Source organism: Microcaecilia unicolor, chromosome 5 (genome assembly GCF_901765095.1).
Source record: "Microcaecilia unicolor chromosome 5, aMicUni1.1, whole genome shotgun sequence".
Taxonomy (NCBI): domain Eukaryota; kingdom Metazoa; phylum Chordata; class Amphibia; order Gymnophiona; family Siphonopidae; genus Microcaecilia; species Microcaecilia unicolor.
The window spans coordinates 156,287,620-156,304,866 of NC_044035.1; the positions used below are offsets into that span (position 1 = coordinate 156,287,620).

At 44.6% G+C, this 17,247-nt stretch overlaps 1 protein-coding gene across 3 annotated transcripts in view; it reads right to left on the reverse strand.

Annotated features, from left to right (window-relative positions):
* The window catches only part of PIK3AP1 (phosphoinositide-3-kinase adaptor protein 1), a 228,723-nt gene that overhangs the window by 90,391 nt on the left and 121,085 nt on the right, over positions 1-17,247 (reverse strand). For all 3 annotated transcript variants that reach the window (XM_030203478.1, XM_030203476.1, XM_030203475.1), the window contains exons 7-9: positions 13,509-13,705; positions 8,312-8,504; positions 3,786-3,881 (exon numbers count right to left, since the gene is read on the reverse strand). In XM_030203478.1, the coding sequence (XP_030059338.1) occupies positions 3,786-3,881; positions 8,312-8,504; positions 13,509-13,705 (486 nt within the window). The remainder of the gene's footprint in view (positions 1-3,785; positions 3,882-8,311; positions 8,505-13,508; positions 13,706-17,247) is intronic.

Below are 17,247 nucleotides of genomic sequence, written 5' to 3' on the forward strand. Positions count from 1 at the left end.
GAGATCCTTGCAGCATACTCCCAGGCTTCGGGGTCTCGGGTAAACCTGGGCAAGAGCACCAGCTTGTGGGTGGGGCCAGAGGGACGGCGGTTTAATTTAGGTGGAGGGTTCCCGGATGGGATAGAGAAAATGAGGGTTTTGGGAGTGTATTTTGGGGGAGGGGATTACGGGCGGGAAAATTGGGAACAAAGGATAGCGGAGGCGAGGGAGAAGGTGGACCGCTGGAAGGGGTGGCGGATGCCCATGGAGGACCGGGTCCGGTTGCTGAAGAGCCAGGTGGTCCCCATGTTCCTGTTCCTGAGCTACATCTGTCTCCTGCCGGAACGCTGTTTCACGGCAATTTACAGCGTGTTCTTTCAACTCCTGTGGGGGAACAGGATGAACCCAGTTCGACGTAATTTCACTTACCGGTCACGGGAGGAAGGGGGGGGTGGGAATGGTAAACCCAGTCTTGCTATTCTCCTCCCTCTTCATCCAGTTTAACCTGGGGCGGGCGGGGGGTCTGAATGCCCCAGGATGGGTACACAGTGTTGTCCAGTGGTGGGAGGGATTCTGGGGTCCTTGGTTGGGGGGAGGTAGGGTGGGACGGTTGCGGAAAGGGTTCCCGGAGGGGGTAGGCTACTATAAATCTTTGGTAAAGCTGGTTCGGCTGTGGGACATTACATGGGAGGAAGTTAGGGCAGGGCAGAGGGAGATCTGGGTGGAGCGGGTTCGCTCCCAACGCTTCTCCTCTCCCCTGGCTCTTAGGGATGCTCCAGAGCCCGTGCTGAGGCAGGGCCTGCGTTTTATTTCATCCAAACGCATCCCACACAAGTACAGGGACATTGCTTGGCTGTCCCTACATGGCAGGTTGTATGTTAGGGCAAACCTTCGGTGTAGGAACCAGCAGGACCGAGACTGCCCGAGGGGGGAGTGTGCTGGCCGGCTGGAGACCATGGACCACTTCCTGAAGGAGTGTCCATTCTCCGTAGCGGTTTGCCGGAGAGTGGCTGCCTTGCTGGCCATCCCCAGCTTCACGTCCTACACCTATGCGGACTGGGTGTATGGGAGGCAGGGGGAGACGGGGCGGCTAGAGCCAGGTACCGCCTTTCTAATCTCAGTTATCATCAGATACTGCCTATGGATGGCTCGCTGCGGGGTGTCCCTGGGCCAGGAGTGCAGGTCTGCTGAGCAGGTCTCCTGGGACGTTGTCCGAGCTGTCCAGGAAGTGGCCCGATGGGAACGGGTGGAGGTGGGGGTAAAGACCTTTGGGGTTTGGTGGAAGCATGTACGCTTGAAGTTGAGTTGAAGGTTTGGGGGGGGGTTGGGGGGGGACGGTTTTTTTGTGTAAAATTTGCATTTTTGTATAAAAGTATAGAGGGGCTGGCTTTATAACTGCACAGTGTAATGTATTGAAATTTGATTTTCCGCTTTCATTTAATAAAGGAATTCTCCAGTCTGCCCACCAAGATAAACTCATTTTACATGGTATGCGATACTTTATATGTATACCAGAGTTTGATTTCTCCTTGCCTTTCTCAGGGCACAGACCATAGAAGTCTGCCCAATACTGTTCTTGTACTAAAATTTCTGAAGCTAACGTTAAAACCCCTTAAATTTACACTCCAGCCCATCCATATCTGTTCAGTCATGATCAGGGTATAGATCGTAGAAGTCTGCCCAGCACTGGTTTTGCATCACGATTACCAGATTTGCCACCCAATCTCCACTAAGATTCCGTGGATCCATTCCTTCTAAACAGGATTCCTTTGTGTTTATTCCACGCATGTTTGAATTCCATTACCGTTTTCATCTCCACCACCTCCCGCGGGAGGGCATTCCATTTATCCACCACCCTGTCCATGAAAAAATACTTCCTGACATTACTCCTGAGTCTGCCCCCCCTTCAACCTCAATTCATGTCCTCTAGTTCTATCGCCTTCCTGTCTCCAGAAAAGGTTTGTTTGCGGATTAATACCTTTCAAATATTTGAACGTCTGTATCATGTCACCCCTGTTTCTCCTTTCCTCCAACAGTCATACTCCCACTCATTCAAACTCCTAGCCCTCCTCTAACCCCCTACCCATCCCCCCCACCCCTCTCAATGTACTACAGGCCAATGAGTCTTACAACATATCCTATCTAGAAGACACTGTGCTAAATGTTGAGTAAAGAAGATATTCACTCTTCATCATCCATCCTGCCCACCTCAGATGGATATTTCTGTAAGAAACGTGTCAAGAGACATTTGTAAACCAACACCCATGGCTTAGACATAAATCTATAAGAATACAGTTCAAAATGACCTGAGTCAACGATTGCAACCATACTCATTATGGACATATCAATTCTATATTTTATCTAAAATGGGGCTGTAAGTTAGATAGAAACATAGAAAATGACAATAGATAGGAGACATATCGGGGTAAATATTCAGCCTGTGGCAGTGAGAATTTTGCTGGCGCTATTCCAGGATATTCAATGCTGGGCCATGTTCGGGCTGCAGCACTGAATATCTGGTTTATGCAGAGCTAACTAATACATAGCTGATTAAGTCAATATTCAGAACTTAACCGGCCTTGGGTTGCCACATAAAGACAGGACTGTGTTTTATGTGGTCCTACTTATGCGGTTACCCTGGCTGAATATCGGCACTTAATTGGCCAAGTGCTGACTCCATCCCCGGAATGCCCCCAAAATAGCTGGTTTTCACTTAGGCACCGACTGCTAAGTTTCAGCAATGACAACAGGTTAAGTGCCACTGAATATTAGCAGATAGCCCCGAACAAGTGATTTAACCGGTCAACGACCATTTCTGGCTGGTTAAATTGTTTTGAATATCAACCAGATCATTATTAAAAATAATAATATTGAGTTCTTATATGCCATTTAAAAGCTAATGAGAGCAATCAAAGTGGTGCATAAATTAAAAGCCAAAGAACCCTCAGTTCTAATACATCACCCTCTATCTAGTCTGCACATCCATACCAGCTACTAAACTCTGCAATCCTTTCCTCTCCCTTAGAGATCCTCTATGCTTGTCTCATGCTTTCTTGAATTCGTATACAGTCATGGTCTTCACCACCGCCACTGGGAGGCTGTTCCACACATCCACCATCCCTTCTGTCGTCAATGCTTGTGCCAATAAGTGTAGGCTATTAGGAAACTGTAGTTTTTGTTTTGTTGCTTATTGACATATAATGACATGGGCTATGACAGTCCATTATTTTCAAATATTAGTGCTGAGTAGACAACATGAAATTGCACCCTGGGATAAGCCCCAGCGCCTCTTTTTATCTGGGTAAATTCTGTGCATGATACAACATGCCCAGCCAAAATTTAGCCAATCCGTGAAGGACAAGAAATTAACTATGAAGGTTTGTATGGCTAATTCCCTCAGTTATTAGTCAGACAAAGATTTTGAACTGTTCTTCCCAAACTGTGGGTTATTGGGGGTCACAAAATCTGCATGTAGAACCAGATGAGAACAGGAAATAAAGCCACACCATTGGCCCATGCAGGGATACTATAACGAGGCCTGTGTGGGCTCAACGGGAGGCAAAGGATTTCAGCAGCATCACAGCCCTTGAGCACTAGTCAGCAAGGTAAGGATGGGGGTTGCATGCTTGTTTCCCCCACTAAAATGGAGTTGCAGTCACATAATTTTTGTATGAGCATTGTTTTTGAATATCAACCTCCTTGTGTATACCATTAGTCATACCTAAATGTAGAAACTTGTACAGCGCTGCGTAACCCTGGCAGCGCTATAGAAATGCTAAGTAGTAGTAGTAGTAGTAGAAACTTACCTTCCAGGAATTTTCGGATCAAGGAGTACTTTGTGTCCATAGAAAATATATCGGCAGGGCCGGCAAGTGAAGGCTGAGACTGACTCATATCTTCATCTGTGAAAACAGATACATAGGACAAAATTTGGCAGCCAGCAGTAAATCTCATTACTACCAGTCCTATTTACTCCATTCGCTGGGGCAATCGGTCCCCAGTCGTGCCTCCGCATCTACCCCAACATACTTTATTAGATTCCACATATGGGACCTAGTCACTTTGTTTCTTCCTCATCACCCTAATGCTCTGGGGTCCCTGCACCATAGATCTCATCGACAGAACACTGTCAGTCCTATCACATTTCATTATTTTATCTCCTCGTCACCCTTAATCTGAGTAAGTACCCTTGTGCTGCAGATTCCATTGATACACATAGAGGCATATTTTCAAAGCACTTAGCCTTCCAAAGTTCCATAGGTTTCTATAGAACTTTGGAAGGCTAAGTGCTTTGAAAATATGCCTGATAGTCATCTGTCTCTTCCATCTCACTCACTATATCTGCACTGCATGTTATGGCTAGTTTTCTTTATGCAGTGTAAGCAAGCAAACATGGAATGCCTGATGCAGCTTGTGGGTGAATTTATAGCATGGGGCAATTCTAAACTCTCGTCTAAACTGGGATCAGAGAGGAGGAGGAAGCACTTTCCATGACACTCACAGCATGAATTTTGAAGCTGTAGCCTCAGCTCCAAGGGGATAATAATTTCTGTAGATTCTTTTCTAGTGCTCTGGGATGATATTTACAGCTTCACTATAACTGGCTGTAAGTAATGTCTACTACCATAGGCATCGGAATGGCAGAGAGAGAGAGAGAGTCACATGGGCTCTAGCCACATCAACATTTTCCTGTCAGCTGCTGTTGTATCTTACCTGCAGCATGACTGGAGCTTCTTTCCATTACTGACATCCTGCTTATCTTTGGCCAGCCCTGGCCACTGGCACCACATGGTTGCTAAAATCAGAGAGCAAATATTTTCTGTTTCTTGCTCTCTGATTTTAACAAGCATGTGCTGACGGTATCCAGAGGTGGCCGAAGACAGCAGAACAGCAGAAGTGGAAACACAACCTCCCATCACTCCGCAGGGGATTTAAAGGAGCTGGTGCTGTGAATGGGAAAGGAGGGCTGGGGCCTGACAAGGGGGACAGGTGGAAGAAGGGGGATGGGGCTTGGAGATGAGTCTGATGTAGGGACTGAGGCAGGGAGAAGGAGGTTGGGGATTGGGAGCTGATTTGAGATGGCAAAAGGGGCTTATGCTTGCTGATGGTAGGGGTGGCAGAAGGGGACTTATGCAAGGGCTGGGAGAAGGAACTCATGTTGGGATAGAGAGAAGGGAGCTCAGAGATAACACAGGGACTGTGGAAAGGGGTTCGAGAAGGGATCTAATGCTGGGCCTGGAAGAAGGCTGACAAGGGTTCAGATGGGAGACATGGTCTGGGGATCAGAGAAGGGGGCTGGGGCCTAATGCAGGGACTGTGGTGGTAGAAGGAAAAGGCAGAGAATGGGAGGTGGGAGAAGCAAGGGCATATGCAGGGAAAGGTGAAGATGGAGGCGCAGAGGGATAAATAGAGGAGCAGAGGAACAGGGTTAGGAGTGGATGGATTGGGGAGAGCGTGGCCCCCCTAAACTAAAATGTGCTCTGCTGCCCTGTTCACTACTAATGTAAAACCTAGACAATAGAAAGGAAAGTGTTGCTTTGTACCTCAGTTCCAAATCTCACTTTGTCAATGAATGTGTGTTTTTTTGACCAAGTACCTTCTCATGCAGTGCCTTAGTTCCAATCTTAGCCTTTTCATCAATACTTCACTGAAAGTGCAGATGTTGGTTTTTAAGAGTGAATGTTAACATAATTGTATTTTAATGGCGTTAAAAACAATTCAGAAAAACAAACTATAATATTAGTACAACCATGAACAGGGCCAGCCCACTATTAGGCAACACCAGGCAGTTGCCCAGGGTAGCAGCAAAGAACACCAACAGCAGTCAAAGCAAAACAATAAATCTTGACATCACACAAACTCAAGGAGCCATTAGCAGGTCCTTTTACTTGCAGGGAGAGTGAGTACACACACACACACATATACAAAACAAAGTATGGGGTCTCATTTTCAAAACAGAAAAATGTCCAAAAAAAATGACACAAAGTGGCAGATGTTTTTTTTTCACAAAAACATCCAAATTGCTATTTTCAAAACTAATTTTAAAGATGTTTTTCTATGCAGTTTGTCTAACTCTTAAGGGGGCGTGTTGGAGGCATGTTATGGGCGGGACTAGTGCGGGTTTACAATTTGAATGTTTTTCTATGATAATGGAACATTGTAAAAATGACTAGGGCAAAAAATAGGATGATTTTTACTAGACCTGTTTCAGTAACGACTAAGTGCCAAAAAGATGCCCAAACTGATCAGATGACCACTGGAGGAATAAAGGCATGAACCTCCCCTTAATCCCCCAGTGGCCAGTGACCCCCCCCCCCCCACCGCCCCACCTAAGAGGTGAAAGTGACCAGTACATGCCAAGCTCTATGATAGGTGCAGATATAATAGAACAGCAAGCAGGTTGGTGCAGTGGACTGTAAAGAAGGGGACCCAGGCCTATATCCCACTCTAACTGATACACTTGTGGTAGAGTGTGAGTGCCCTAAAAATCACAAAATATCTACTGAACCCACATAAAGGTGACACCTGCAGGCATAAGAGCTATTATAGTGGTATACAGTTGGTTACTGTATATTTTTTGCTATTCCTGGAGGGCTCACCCGCTTGTTTCGGTGTGTTTTTCCCTTGGATGTTTTTTGTTTGAACATGGCCCTTAAAGATGCACTGAACACAAAAATGTCTAAAATAGGGAGATTTTCAACCAAAAAGATAGCTATTTTTCTGGTTTGAAAATGCCTATGCTTGGCACTGGATCGTTGGACTTTTATTTTGCAAAACACCCAAAATCGCATTTGGATGTCATATCGAAAATGCCCCTCACGGTGTGCAATTATGCATTTTGACAGGACTGTTGTGGGTGGGGTGGTATTGGGATGATCATGACTTTAGAGATTAACTATCACATTCTGGGGGGGGGGGCAGGGGAGGAGAAGGCTAAAGGTTTGCCTTGGGGTCCAATATTCTTGAACTGGTTCTGATCATAAATGCTCTACATATTATCAGGTCTGGGGTTTGATCATGCAGTGAGTAGTGGGCATTAAAAAAGTAAATAAATGTGGAAAGGCACAGCGTGCTATGGAATAGATCCATACAATTTGGCAGTATGTGAATGAAGACAGACGTACACAGGGGAATGGGAATGGAGGTAGAGTTTGAGATATGGCAGCAGGGGCAGACTGAGCGTGGTCTGGGCCCCTGGGCACTGAGGGTGGTCTGGACCCCCTGCCCAGCTGATGCCCCTGGTGCCCCAGTGCTACCTGGCAGTCCTGGTAGTCTGTTGGTCTCTGTGGGGGGGGGGCATGTTCTTTCCTGCCCACTGCGCTGCCGCTATTTCCCTGCCTGCTGGTGCCACCGTGTTTTCAAAATGGCAGCCAACACTTCCCGCGGTAGTCTCACGGGTCTCGACAGTCTACGCTAGCATTTTTAAATATGGTGGTGCCGGGCAGGGAAGGGGAGGAATAGCAGCAGCCCAGCGGGCCGGGCAGGAAAGAACATGCTCCACCTCGCTGAGGCCACTAGATCACCAGTGGCATGCCGGGTATCCGGGCAGAGCCTCTGGGCCCCCTAGAACCTCTGAGCCCTCAGGTACTGCTCAGTTGCCCAAATGGTCAGTCTGCCCCTGTATGGCAGAAAAGTTGGACATGCACAGGACAGGTGCTCAGATATGTAGAAATGATGGCAGCCCAGAGGGGATGTGCTCAAGTGAGAAGGTAGAGGTGTATAGGCATGGTGCCAAGGTACACCATAGTGGACACAGATAGGAAGAATCCAGGGACATGAAGAAGGTAGAGGCAGAAGGGAGAGACAAATGGATAAAATTGTAACTAGGAATTTTAGTACCTGAGACAGTCATATGTCCGCCCTACCTCCACCCTGATCTCCATATCTATTCCCTTTACTCTTCAGTCTTTCGTCTTTCTTCTCTAACCTGGTTGATAACAGAGCTGTGCTCTTCTTGGCTTTTCATTCTCTGCCAGCACCTGCTTGCATTTCAGTCATTTTGTCTGCCCCTCCCGCTCACCTTTATAGTCCTACCTATGCTGATACATGGAAGAAAATGTAGATACTATATGATGGTGGCTGTGTTAGAGTGACAGTGGTTGGCAGAGCATACTGACAGTAAAACGTTTCAGTGGATAGTTGTGAATTAGGGAATGAGTAGAATGTGCTTACATGAATTGACATTTTGCAGAGGGTGGCAATGTTCATACTAAGATTTTGGATGAAAATGCTGTGCACCCTGTTGGGCAGATCTAACTGGTGATGTGGTATATAAAAATACTACACAAACTTTAATGGAAATGGGATGCTAATAAGATTATGAAATACATACAGAGTTCCTCTGTTGTGTCAGGGGGAACTATGTTGACCATGTACTCATAGATGTCTTCCTCACAGCCAGGGTTGAGTGAGCACTTCATCAGTAGATCTGTGGAGAGATTAGCCATTGATATATAGTTCGTATCATCATCCTCCCCTTGCATCAGTTCCTCTTGGATATGGATCTTCAGCAGATCAGCTGTCTCCTGCCAAAGCAAACACAGACACAGGCTAGAAGAAACTCTCCTCTCTAGGCAGCAAGGAATTGGTAGACAAGAAAAGGACTATTACTGTTTGGGGCAAGATAACCGATTATTGTGTTAGCCACCACTTAATGATGGATTCCTCCTTTCCAAACTGCTAGAAATAGTATCTTGGGATATTAGCTTGGAAAGTCTTCCATTTTCCTATGAATTTATTTTTTTGGGATAAGTTTATTTATTTTATAGCCCACTCATCATAGGATTTCTAAGCAAATAAGAAAGAAAACCATATACAATCATACAAAAAACAAACACGCAAAGATATAAAATAAATTTACATACATAAAAATACATTAATAAAATAATCATCTAAAAACAGAGCTGCAGCCTAAGAAAATAAGTAAGCTTTTACACTTCTACATAATTTTAAGTTTCCAAATGTAAAGAAACAGGGAAAGCAACTTTAAATACACACTTTTTGGTTCCCTTCTTTCTCATACCTTGCAAAGATGGAATAACTTATAATTCCCATTGCAAAGAATGCAAACATTTTATAAGGAAGTATCCAAGGTTAAACCATTCTGCAAATATTTTGGAGAATAACCATGCTGCGCTTTAAAATAACACAAACATTTTAAATTTAATATGTGCAGCAATTGGTAACCAATGCAAATATTATAAATATGATCAGACTTGAGCAACTCGTAATTAACTAGGGGCATCATTTTGTACCAAATGCAAAGACTTTGCCACTTTCACAGGTACACCAAAATAAATAGTATTACAGTAATCAAGAGTAGATAAAGAATAACTGCACACAGTACGAGAGTAGGAGCCAAAAGCCTCACCAGTGTGGCAGGCATGGACTTCAGGCCCACTTCTAAAGAAGAAGAAGAAGAGGCAGCAGCAGCAGAGTTTTAACTGGTTGGCGAAAAGTGGTATTGGTTTGGACCTTAATCTGGTGGTGCTGGGAAAAGCAGACCAGATAAGTGGTGGTGGCATGAATCCTAAGTGCTACATTGGGCAGAGCAGGCCAGATGAAGTAGCAATGGCATAGATTCCAAGCTGAGGCTGCTGTAGAAGGGCAGATCAAATAAAGAGGCAACAGCACAGAACACAGACCACCACTGACATGGAAGAGAAGGCCAAATAAAAAGACAGTGGAATAGTCACAATTTCTGCAGCTTTTGTGATGCTATTGTTGTACTAGACTAAAAAGCGGCACCTATTTGGCCTTCCAGCCTAGATGACCCGTTATAAAATTAACTTCCACATCTCCTAGCTCACATTTTTCATGTGCTCCAGCTCCTCTTGCACTTGGAATGCCTGTTTGTTTCTTTATATTAGTTTCCTATGAAGAAACAGGCTGTCCTTTTACTTAGGGGTCCTTTTACTAAGCTGCATTAAAAGGGGCCCTGCGCTAGTGGTGGCGGTGGTGGCCATTTTTGCTGTGCACCAGGGCCCCTTTTACTGCAGGAGGGTGAAAATAGCCAAAAATGAAATGGCCATGCAGTAAACTTGCACTTGCTATGCACGATGAAAAAGGGGAAAACTCGCTCAAAATCAACCTCAATGGTAATACGAAACAAGTGAGTAAAGACTACGAATGTGTCTAACACCACTCAAACAAAAACGGAAAAAGGAAAGACCTCATGATCTGCTGTTGCAAGCCTATAGCAATAAGACCATCCTGGTCACATATCTGCTCTTTGTAATCATTGGTCAAAAACACCCGACCAACCACAGAGATTGTGCAAAATACTCAATACCTTTTTGGGGGGTTTTGGTTTGGAAACAATTTTTTTATATAAATTTAATTTGCATCATGCATCAATTTGAGAAAAACAGAAATCAAAGAAAAAATTATAACTGTATAACCACTGCCAAACAATCAAAAGAAAATAAAGGTCCAGCTTAACTTAACTGGCTGAGCTTGACTGTGTACAATCCATTTTGGGGGGCGAGCACTTAAGGGATCCCGACCTGCGCTAACCCAGCAGTAATCAGGCAGTGCGCGACACTGCCCAATTACCGCTGGGTAACCCCCTTGCAGTGGCGTAGGAAGGGCGGGTGGTGGCGGCGGTCCGCCCCAGGTGCACACTGCTGGAGGGTGCAGAGAGCAGCCGCGTGCCTGTCGGCTCCGCTGGTTCCCTGTTCCCTCTGCCCCGGAACAGGTTACTTCCTGTTCCGGGGCAGAGGGAGCCAGTGGAGCCAACAGGCGCGCGGCTGCTCTGTACCTTTCAGCAGCCAAGAATGCACCTGGGAGGGGGGGGGCTTGATATGCTGGGGAGGGGGGTGTCATTGCGCCAGGGGGGGTGTCATGCTGCACCCTGGGGGAAAGGATGCCACTGCCCCCGGGGGGGGGGGGGTGCGCAGCGGCGATCCGCCCCGGGTGGCAGCTGACCTAGGATCGCCACTGCCCCCTTGTTCAATATTTCTGCCCAGCGCTGGAAATGGCATATGCTGGGGGTGGAACCACCACCAGCACCTGCACTGGGCCTGCAGTAGTTCTGGGTTGCCATGCGGCAACTCTTTAGTAAAAGGGCCCCTTAGGTATGTCAGAGCATGTAAAAAGGCAAATCTATAAATGTCATTTTAGACAACATGAAGGCACCTATCTGGAGCCTGTTCTGCAAACGAAAGTAGACGCTTGTTTTCCTTCAAAGAATACTAGTGTAGCATGCAAACATGCATGCATAATTTAGGCAAGACCACTAATGCCAGCCATAGAGCTGATTTAAATGCTCATTCCCTCCCTAGACTGATAAAAAAACACAAATAAGTTCTAGCATTCTATAATTTACATATGTCACTATGTATCCTGTCCTCTGGTGTACCTAACTCCAAACTACATACCTTTGCATTGAGGCACCCTTTTATAAAATACCATGTAGCTGGCGGCGTGGTCACTTTCACACACATTCTTGGGCCTAAATGTTGGTGCTCTCTTTATTGAATTATGCCCATTTTGCTGCCAGTGAGTTAGGCAGTTAAAATGGCCCCTTCAAAAACTGATCAGAGCCCTGTAGCTATTTTTAAACTTCTTAATTCCACTAGACGGATACATTTTACAACTCTAAGGTGGGGGGGGGGGGGGGGGGGAAGTTGTCAATGTGGGCTTCTGTTAAGATGTGCTGTTTTACTACTAACGTGCTAATTTAGCCAAGGTCCCATTTTATGCAATGAAACTTAGGGCCCTGTTTATTAAGCAGTTTTATAGGTACATTAACATTTTTAACGTGCGTTAACCATGTACGTGCATTAACCATGTACGTGCCTACAATATCCCTCTAGGTGCCTACATGGTTAGCACGCACATTAGTAAACAGGGCCCTTAGTTACTAATAACTGGGTTCACAGTAAAATATCATATATTAACAGAAGCCCATGTTGATAACTCCCCTTCAAAGTCTCATTGTATAAAATGAGACCTATGTTAAAATAGCAAGAGTTACCATTATGGTAACCCACGTTGATAACATCCCCCCTAAATGTGAATCGTTCACAAGTGGGGTTTGGTCAGGTTTGGAAAGTTGGGTACCTAGTTTCAACACTAGAATCCTAATTTATTATTTATTTATTAGGATTTATTTACTGACATTTTGAAGGAATTCAGTCAAGGCGGTGTACAGCAAGAATAAGTCAAACATAAGCAATTGACAATTGCAGCAGTAAAAATATTCAAACAATACAAAGTATGGCATAGTATGCTACAAACTTAATTTAAGAACCCAGATTTACGGGCTCACTTTCGAAAGAGAAGGACGTCCATCTTTCGACATAAAACGGAAGATGGACGTCCTTCTCCCAGAGACGTCCAACTCGGTATAATCGAAACCCGATTTTGGACGTCTCCAACTCCAGTCCATTGCAAAGACGTCCGGATTTCAAGGGGGCATATCAGAGGCATAGCAAAGGCGGGACTTGGGCGTGCCTCACACTTGGACGTCTTTGATCCATAATCGAAAAAAACAAGGACGTCCCTGATGAACACTTGGACGTTTTCACCTGGACGTGTTTTTTTTACGAATAAGGCACAAAAAGCTGTCCTAAATGACCAGATGACCACCGGAGGGAATCGGGGATGACCTCCTGTTACTCCCCCAGTGGTCACTAACCCCCTCCCATCATTAAAAAACATCTTTAAAAATATTTTGTGCCAGCCTCAGATGTCATGCTCAGGTCCATGACAGCGCATACAGATCCCGGGAGCAGTTTTAGTGGGTACTGCAGTGCACTTCAGACAGGCGGACCCAGGCCCATACCCCTCTACCTGTTACATTTGTGGAGGAAACAGTGAGTTCTCCAAAATCCACCACAAACCCACTGTACCCACATATAGGTGCCCCCTTCACCCGTAAGGGCTATGGTAGTGGTGTACAGTTGGGGGTAGTGGGTTTTGGGGGGCTCAGCACACAAGGTAAGGGAGCTTTGTTCCTGGCAATTTATGAAGTCCACTGCAGTGCCCCCTAGGGTGCCCGGTTGGTGTCCTGGCATGTCAGGGGGACCCAGTGCACTACAAAATTCTGGCTCCTCCCATATCCAAATGGCTTGCATTTGGATGATTTTGACATGGACGTCTTTGGTTTCGAAAATTGCCGAAAGTCAGAAATGTCCAAATCCAAGGACGTCCAAATTTAAGGATTTGGATGTCTCTGGCGGTATTTTCGAAACGAAAGATGGACGTCTATCTTTTTTTGAAAATACAGGTTTCCCCGCCCCTCTATTTGGACGTTTTGCAAAGACGTCCAAATCGCAACTTGGACGTTTCTTTCGAAAATGCCCCTCTTGGTCACCCAGATTTTGGACAGATTTAAGACAATTTTCAGTTGAAAATCCAGCCACATAGACTTGGCTGAAAATCAGTTTAACTCAGGCACCCAAAATCTGGTCATCAAAGTGAGGTGCTCAGCTATGGGCTTTAAAATCAATCCCTACACCTTTGAAAATGTACCCCAAATAGGTGTGTTTTGTGTTGGAAATTTGCAAAACAGCAGATCCTCTTACCACATACTCATCGATAAACTGCCTTAGGTCTCTGTAGCCATATTTCTCAGCAATGTTGTTGGGGAAATCCCCATGCTTGTTGGCCACACTATAGGCCTGCAGGGCTCCTGGGCATGTCAGCAGCAGTGCAGTCAGGTTCTTCAATCCATACCGGGCTGAAAAGTGTAGTAGTGTGGGCAGTTCCTCATCTCGTTGGTCTGAGGAAATGGCAAAAGAGATTTATCAGGAGATGTAGCAATTTCACAAAGAGCATATGTAACACTATAGCACAAAAATCTTTGGGGCCCTTTTACAAAGCGGCAGTACGCCCAACATGAACATACCGTATGCTAATCTGGAGCTACCACTGGCCCAATGTGGACGCTGTCAGTAGTTCCAGCCCCAGTGTGTACCATTTCCTGTGCTGGGGAAAATAGGGATGTATTTTTTAGCAAGACGCTAACCCGGTGGTAATCGGGCAGCGCAGAGTGCTACCCCAGTTACCGCCAGTGTGGGAGCCCTTACCACCACCTCAGTGAGTGGCAGTAAGTGCTCTCCCTTGCATGGCCATGCAGTAAGAGCAATCTTACTGCATGGCCATGGCTATTTTCAGCCTTTTTTACCTGTTGCGGTAAAAAGGGCCTCAGCACACCATAAAAATGGTTCCTGCCACTAGCACAGGTCCCTTTTTACCTCAGCTTGGTAAAGGGCCACTTTGTTAACATCTTCAACTCTACTAACCTGCCCATCAAAAAATACTACCACTCTTGTAACCCGCCCAAACTCTGCAACATTGTCAATCCCAAGACCTCAGAATACTGCTTAATCCTGCAACCCTGCTATCCTTACATCAGCTTCATTAACTATCACAAGCCTGCCAAACCCAAAATACTATAAAGATTTTGACAGTGTCAATCTTGCAACATCTCTAACCCTATGCGATGGGGTATACATCCCGTCACTCCAGAATCAGGACAAGGAAGAAAAAAAAAAAAAAAAAGAAATCCAGAGCATCAATACCAGAACTGCAAAAATAACTCAGCTAGGAGAGGGAGGTAGACAAAACATGATTAAAAGCTCAGCAGAAGGAAAAGGAGTGAAGCTAGTCACCTGATCAACTAAAGAGGGTGTAGACTGAAAGGGGTGGTCAAAGGCCCTAGAAAAGGGGAAAAAAGGAACAGAGCTAAGTCTCTACAGGGAGACTGAAGAAAGAGGACTGTTTGCTTACTGGGAGAAATGAGGAAATTCCAGAGTGGTTCTACACCTTTTTGTTTTGTATGAGATCAAGGTTTCAAGGTGGAACAGGCCCTAATTGGTGGAGCTGTTCAAGAGGAATGCTGCAAAAACTCAGATGAACTGAGTCTACTGACAGTAACCAGAGCACCTCACACCCTATTAACTCATAACCCACAAACACTAAAACACCCCCAATTCCACAAGACTTCTATTAGCATACCATAGCTAACCATTCTGAACTGCATCAACAGTTTACCATATCCCACCCATCTTTAGCATGAAATCAGTAATTAACTAACTAGTGAAAGCCTGTAAGGGAATTCAGGGAAAATAGTAACTGCAGGGATTGATACCTATGGCTATACCACTCTGGACTCCAGTCCTTACCACTTTGCATACTAGGAAGGATCAGCCTGTCACAACATCAAAGAGAGGTTTTCCAAAACTACAGAGTGCAGCACAAAGTATGTAGGTGGCTAAGCAAGGAGGAGTCTATGATCCATAAGGCTTAAACTGCATGATCTGCAATTTATGCAAATCATGATTCAAGTAGGACTTTAGCAATTGGCTGTTTCTCACACTTTGCTCTGTCTTCTCCACTACTCGAATGTCTCTGTTAGAAGTTCAACCTACAATTTAAGCAGGGCCCTTTCTAAACCTTTCTTCCCTCAGAACCAGTTCCTTCACATATTTCAGGTTAGGGGGTACTCTTTCTTCAAAGCCAGCAATGAACAAATCTCCCAGCATGGTATCACAGGGCACTCTGAACCCACACTGAGTCAGTGTTCTAGCTGATAGGAATCATTAGCTGCTGAGTATGCAGCTCTAATCCGTAGCTAATCTGTTTGTACAATTTCCAGAAATTCTCTGTCTACAAACAATTAAATTAAGCTCAGGACTCCACCCCTGATCTGGCTTGATATATGTATCTTTCATTAAGCACTACTTACAGCATCAGAGAGATCACAAGACACATGGAAGCCTACAGTTAAGATTCTATTAAAAACCATTATATATCAGATAAGCATTTAGAGCTGTGAGTACAAATGGTAAAATCAGAAAGAACTTTTAAAAACCTATTAGCTAAGAAAGCATATAACTGTAGAAGGTAAAAAAAATATATAAACATCTTCAACCAACACTATTCAGCATTGACAAAGTGGCCTCCACTTGAAGTAGATCATGACAATAATGAAGGACCTTTTTTTTCCTTATTTGCTTCATTCCTGCTATTAAATTGGGAAAATCTGAATTTTTGGATTCAAAAAGAGAATATCTCTTTTCTGAAAGCTTCAATCCCAGTTACTACGGCTCTAGGACAAAAGAAAGCAAGAGCACCCTCTTTTCCAAAAACACTGCAATACTCATGTGAATTTAGGGTTACCATATGACTCCAGAAAAAGGAGGACGGATTGAGCCAGCCGGGTTTTACTTCCATTGCTTTCAATGGAAAGCAATTGCTTTCAATGGAAGTAATTGAGCCAGCCGGGTTTTACTTCCATTGCTTTAAGCAATGGAAGTAAAACCCGGCTGGCTCAATCCGTCCTCCTTTTTCTGGAGCCATATGGTAACTCTACATGTGATAAAGCTACCTTTTGAAAATTAAAGGTGACGCTTAGCCGATACCTGCATAGGAGACCACAATGGACCAGATACAGGCCGCACGATGGGGCCATTTGATCTCAGGGGGTTCATGTTACAACCACATAACACCCATATTAACACAACTACACTGGCCACCTGTCATTTGACGTACTTGTTTTAAAATTTTTACACTGATATTCAAAATATTGAAGGATGAATTTCCTTTGTGTCTTTCCGCTGCTCTGAAGATTTACACTCCTACTTGTTTTCTGAGATCACAGAGTTTACTCGAAATTCCATCATTCAGATAGGCGAGATTAGAGGTGTACAGAGAGATAATATTTATGGTGGCAGCTCCAAAATTGGCGAACTTGTTACCACAAGATTTGCAACAAGTTCAACCAGTGCTCTCCTTTAGGAAACAATTAAAAGCCTTTTTTTCAGCAGGCTTTTGGATGATTTTGAATTTTATTTTTATTATGAAAGATTCTTTTTTTAAGTGTTAAAATGTTCAGTGTTTTAAGTTGTTAATTTCCTTGGGAATGTTAATATATAAGCCGCCTAGAATTGTACATTGTACGGGATACACATTTTTTCAATAAAATAATTGCCGGCTATTAAATGTGCAGAAATGGATAGAAAAACAACATACAGCTTCTAATTCCCTCCTTTTCATATTCAGCAGAGGCACAGTCACACCCTGGACTTTAGATAAAGGAGAATAATAAACTAAGTCTGTCTTCCCACTAGGCACAGAGGTCATTATCTAGATGCCAAAATTTGGGGAGTGGAACCCCCTCCCCAGAAATCTCTGGGTACTGCTTGCTCATTTTTAAGGTACAGTATTACAAGCATTTTTAAAACGGGCAGGATGGCATTTTCTGACTGCTGATCTCAAGCATCATATCAGACATGATTGCCTGCCCGTTTTAAAAACACT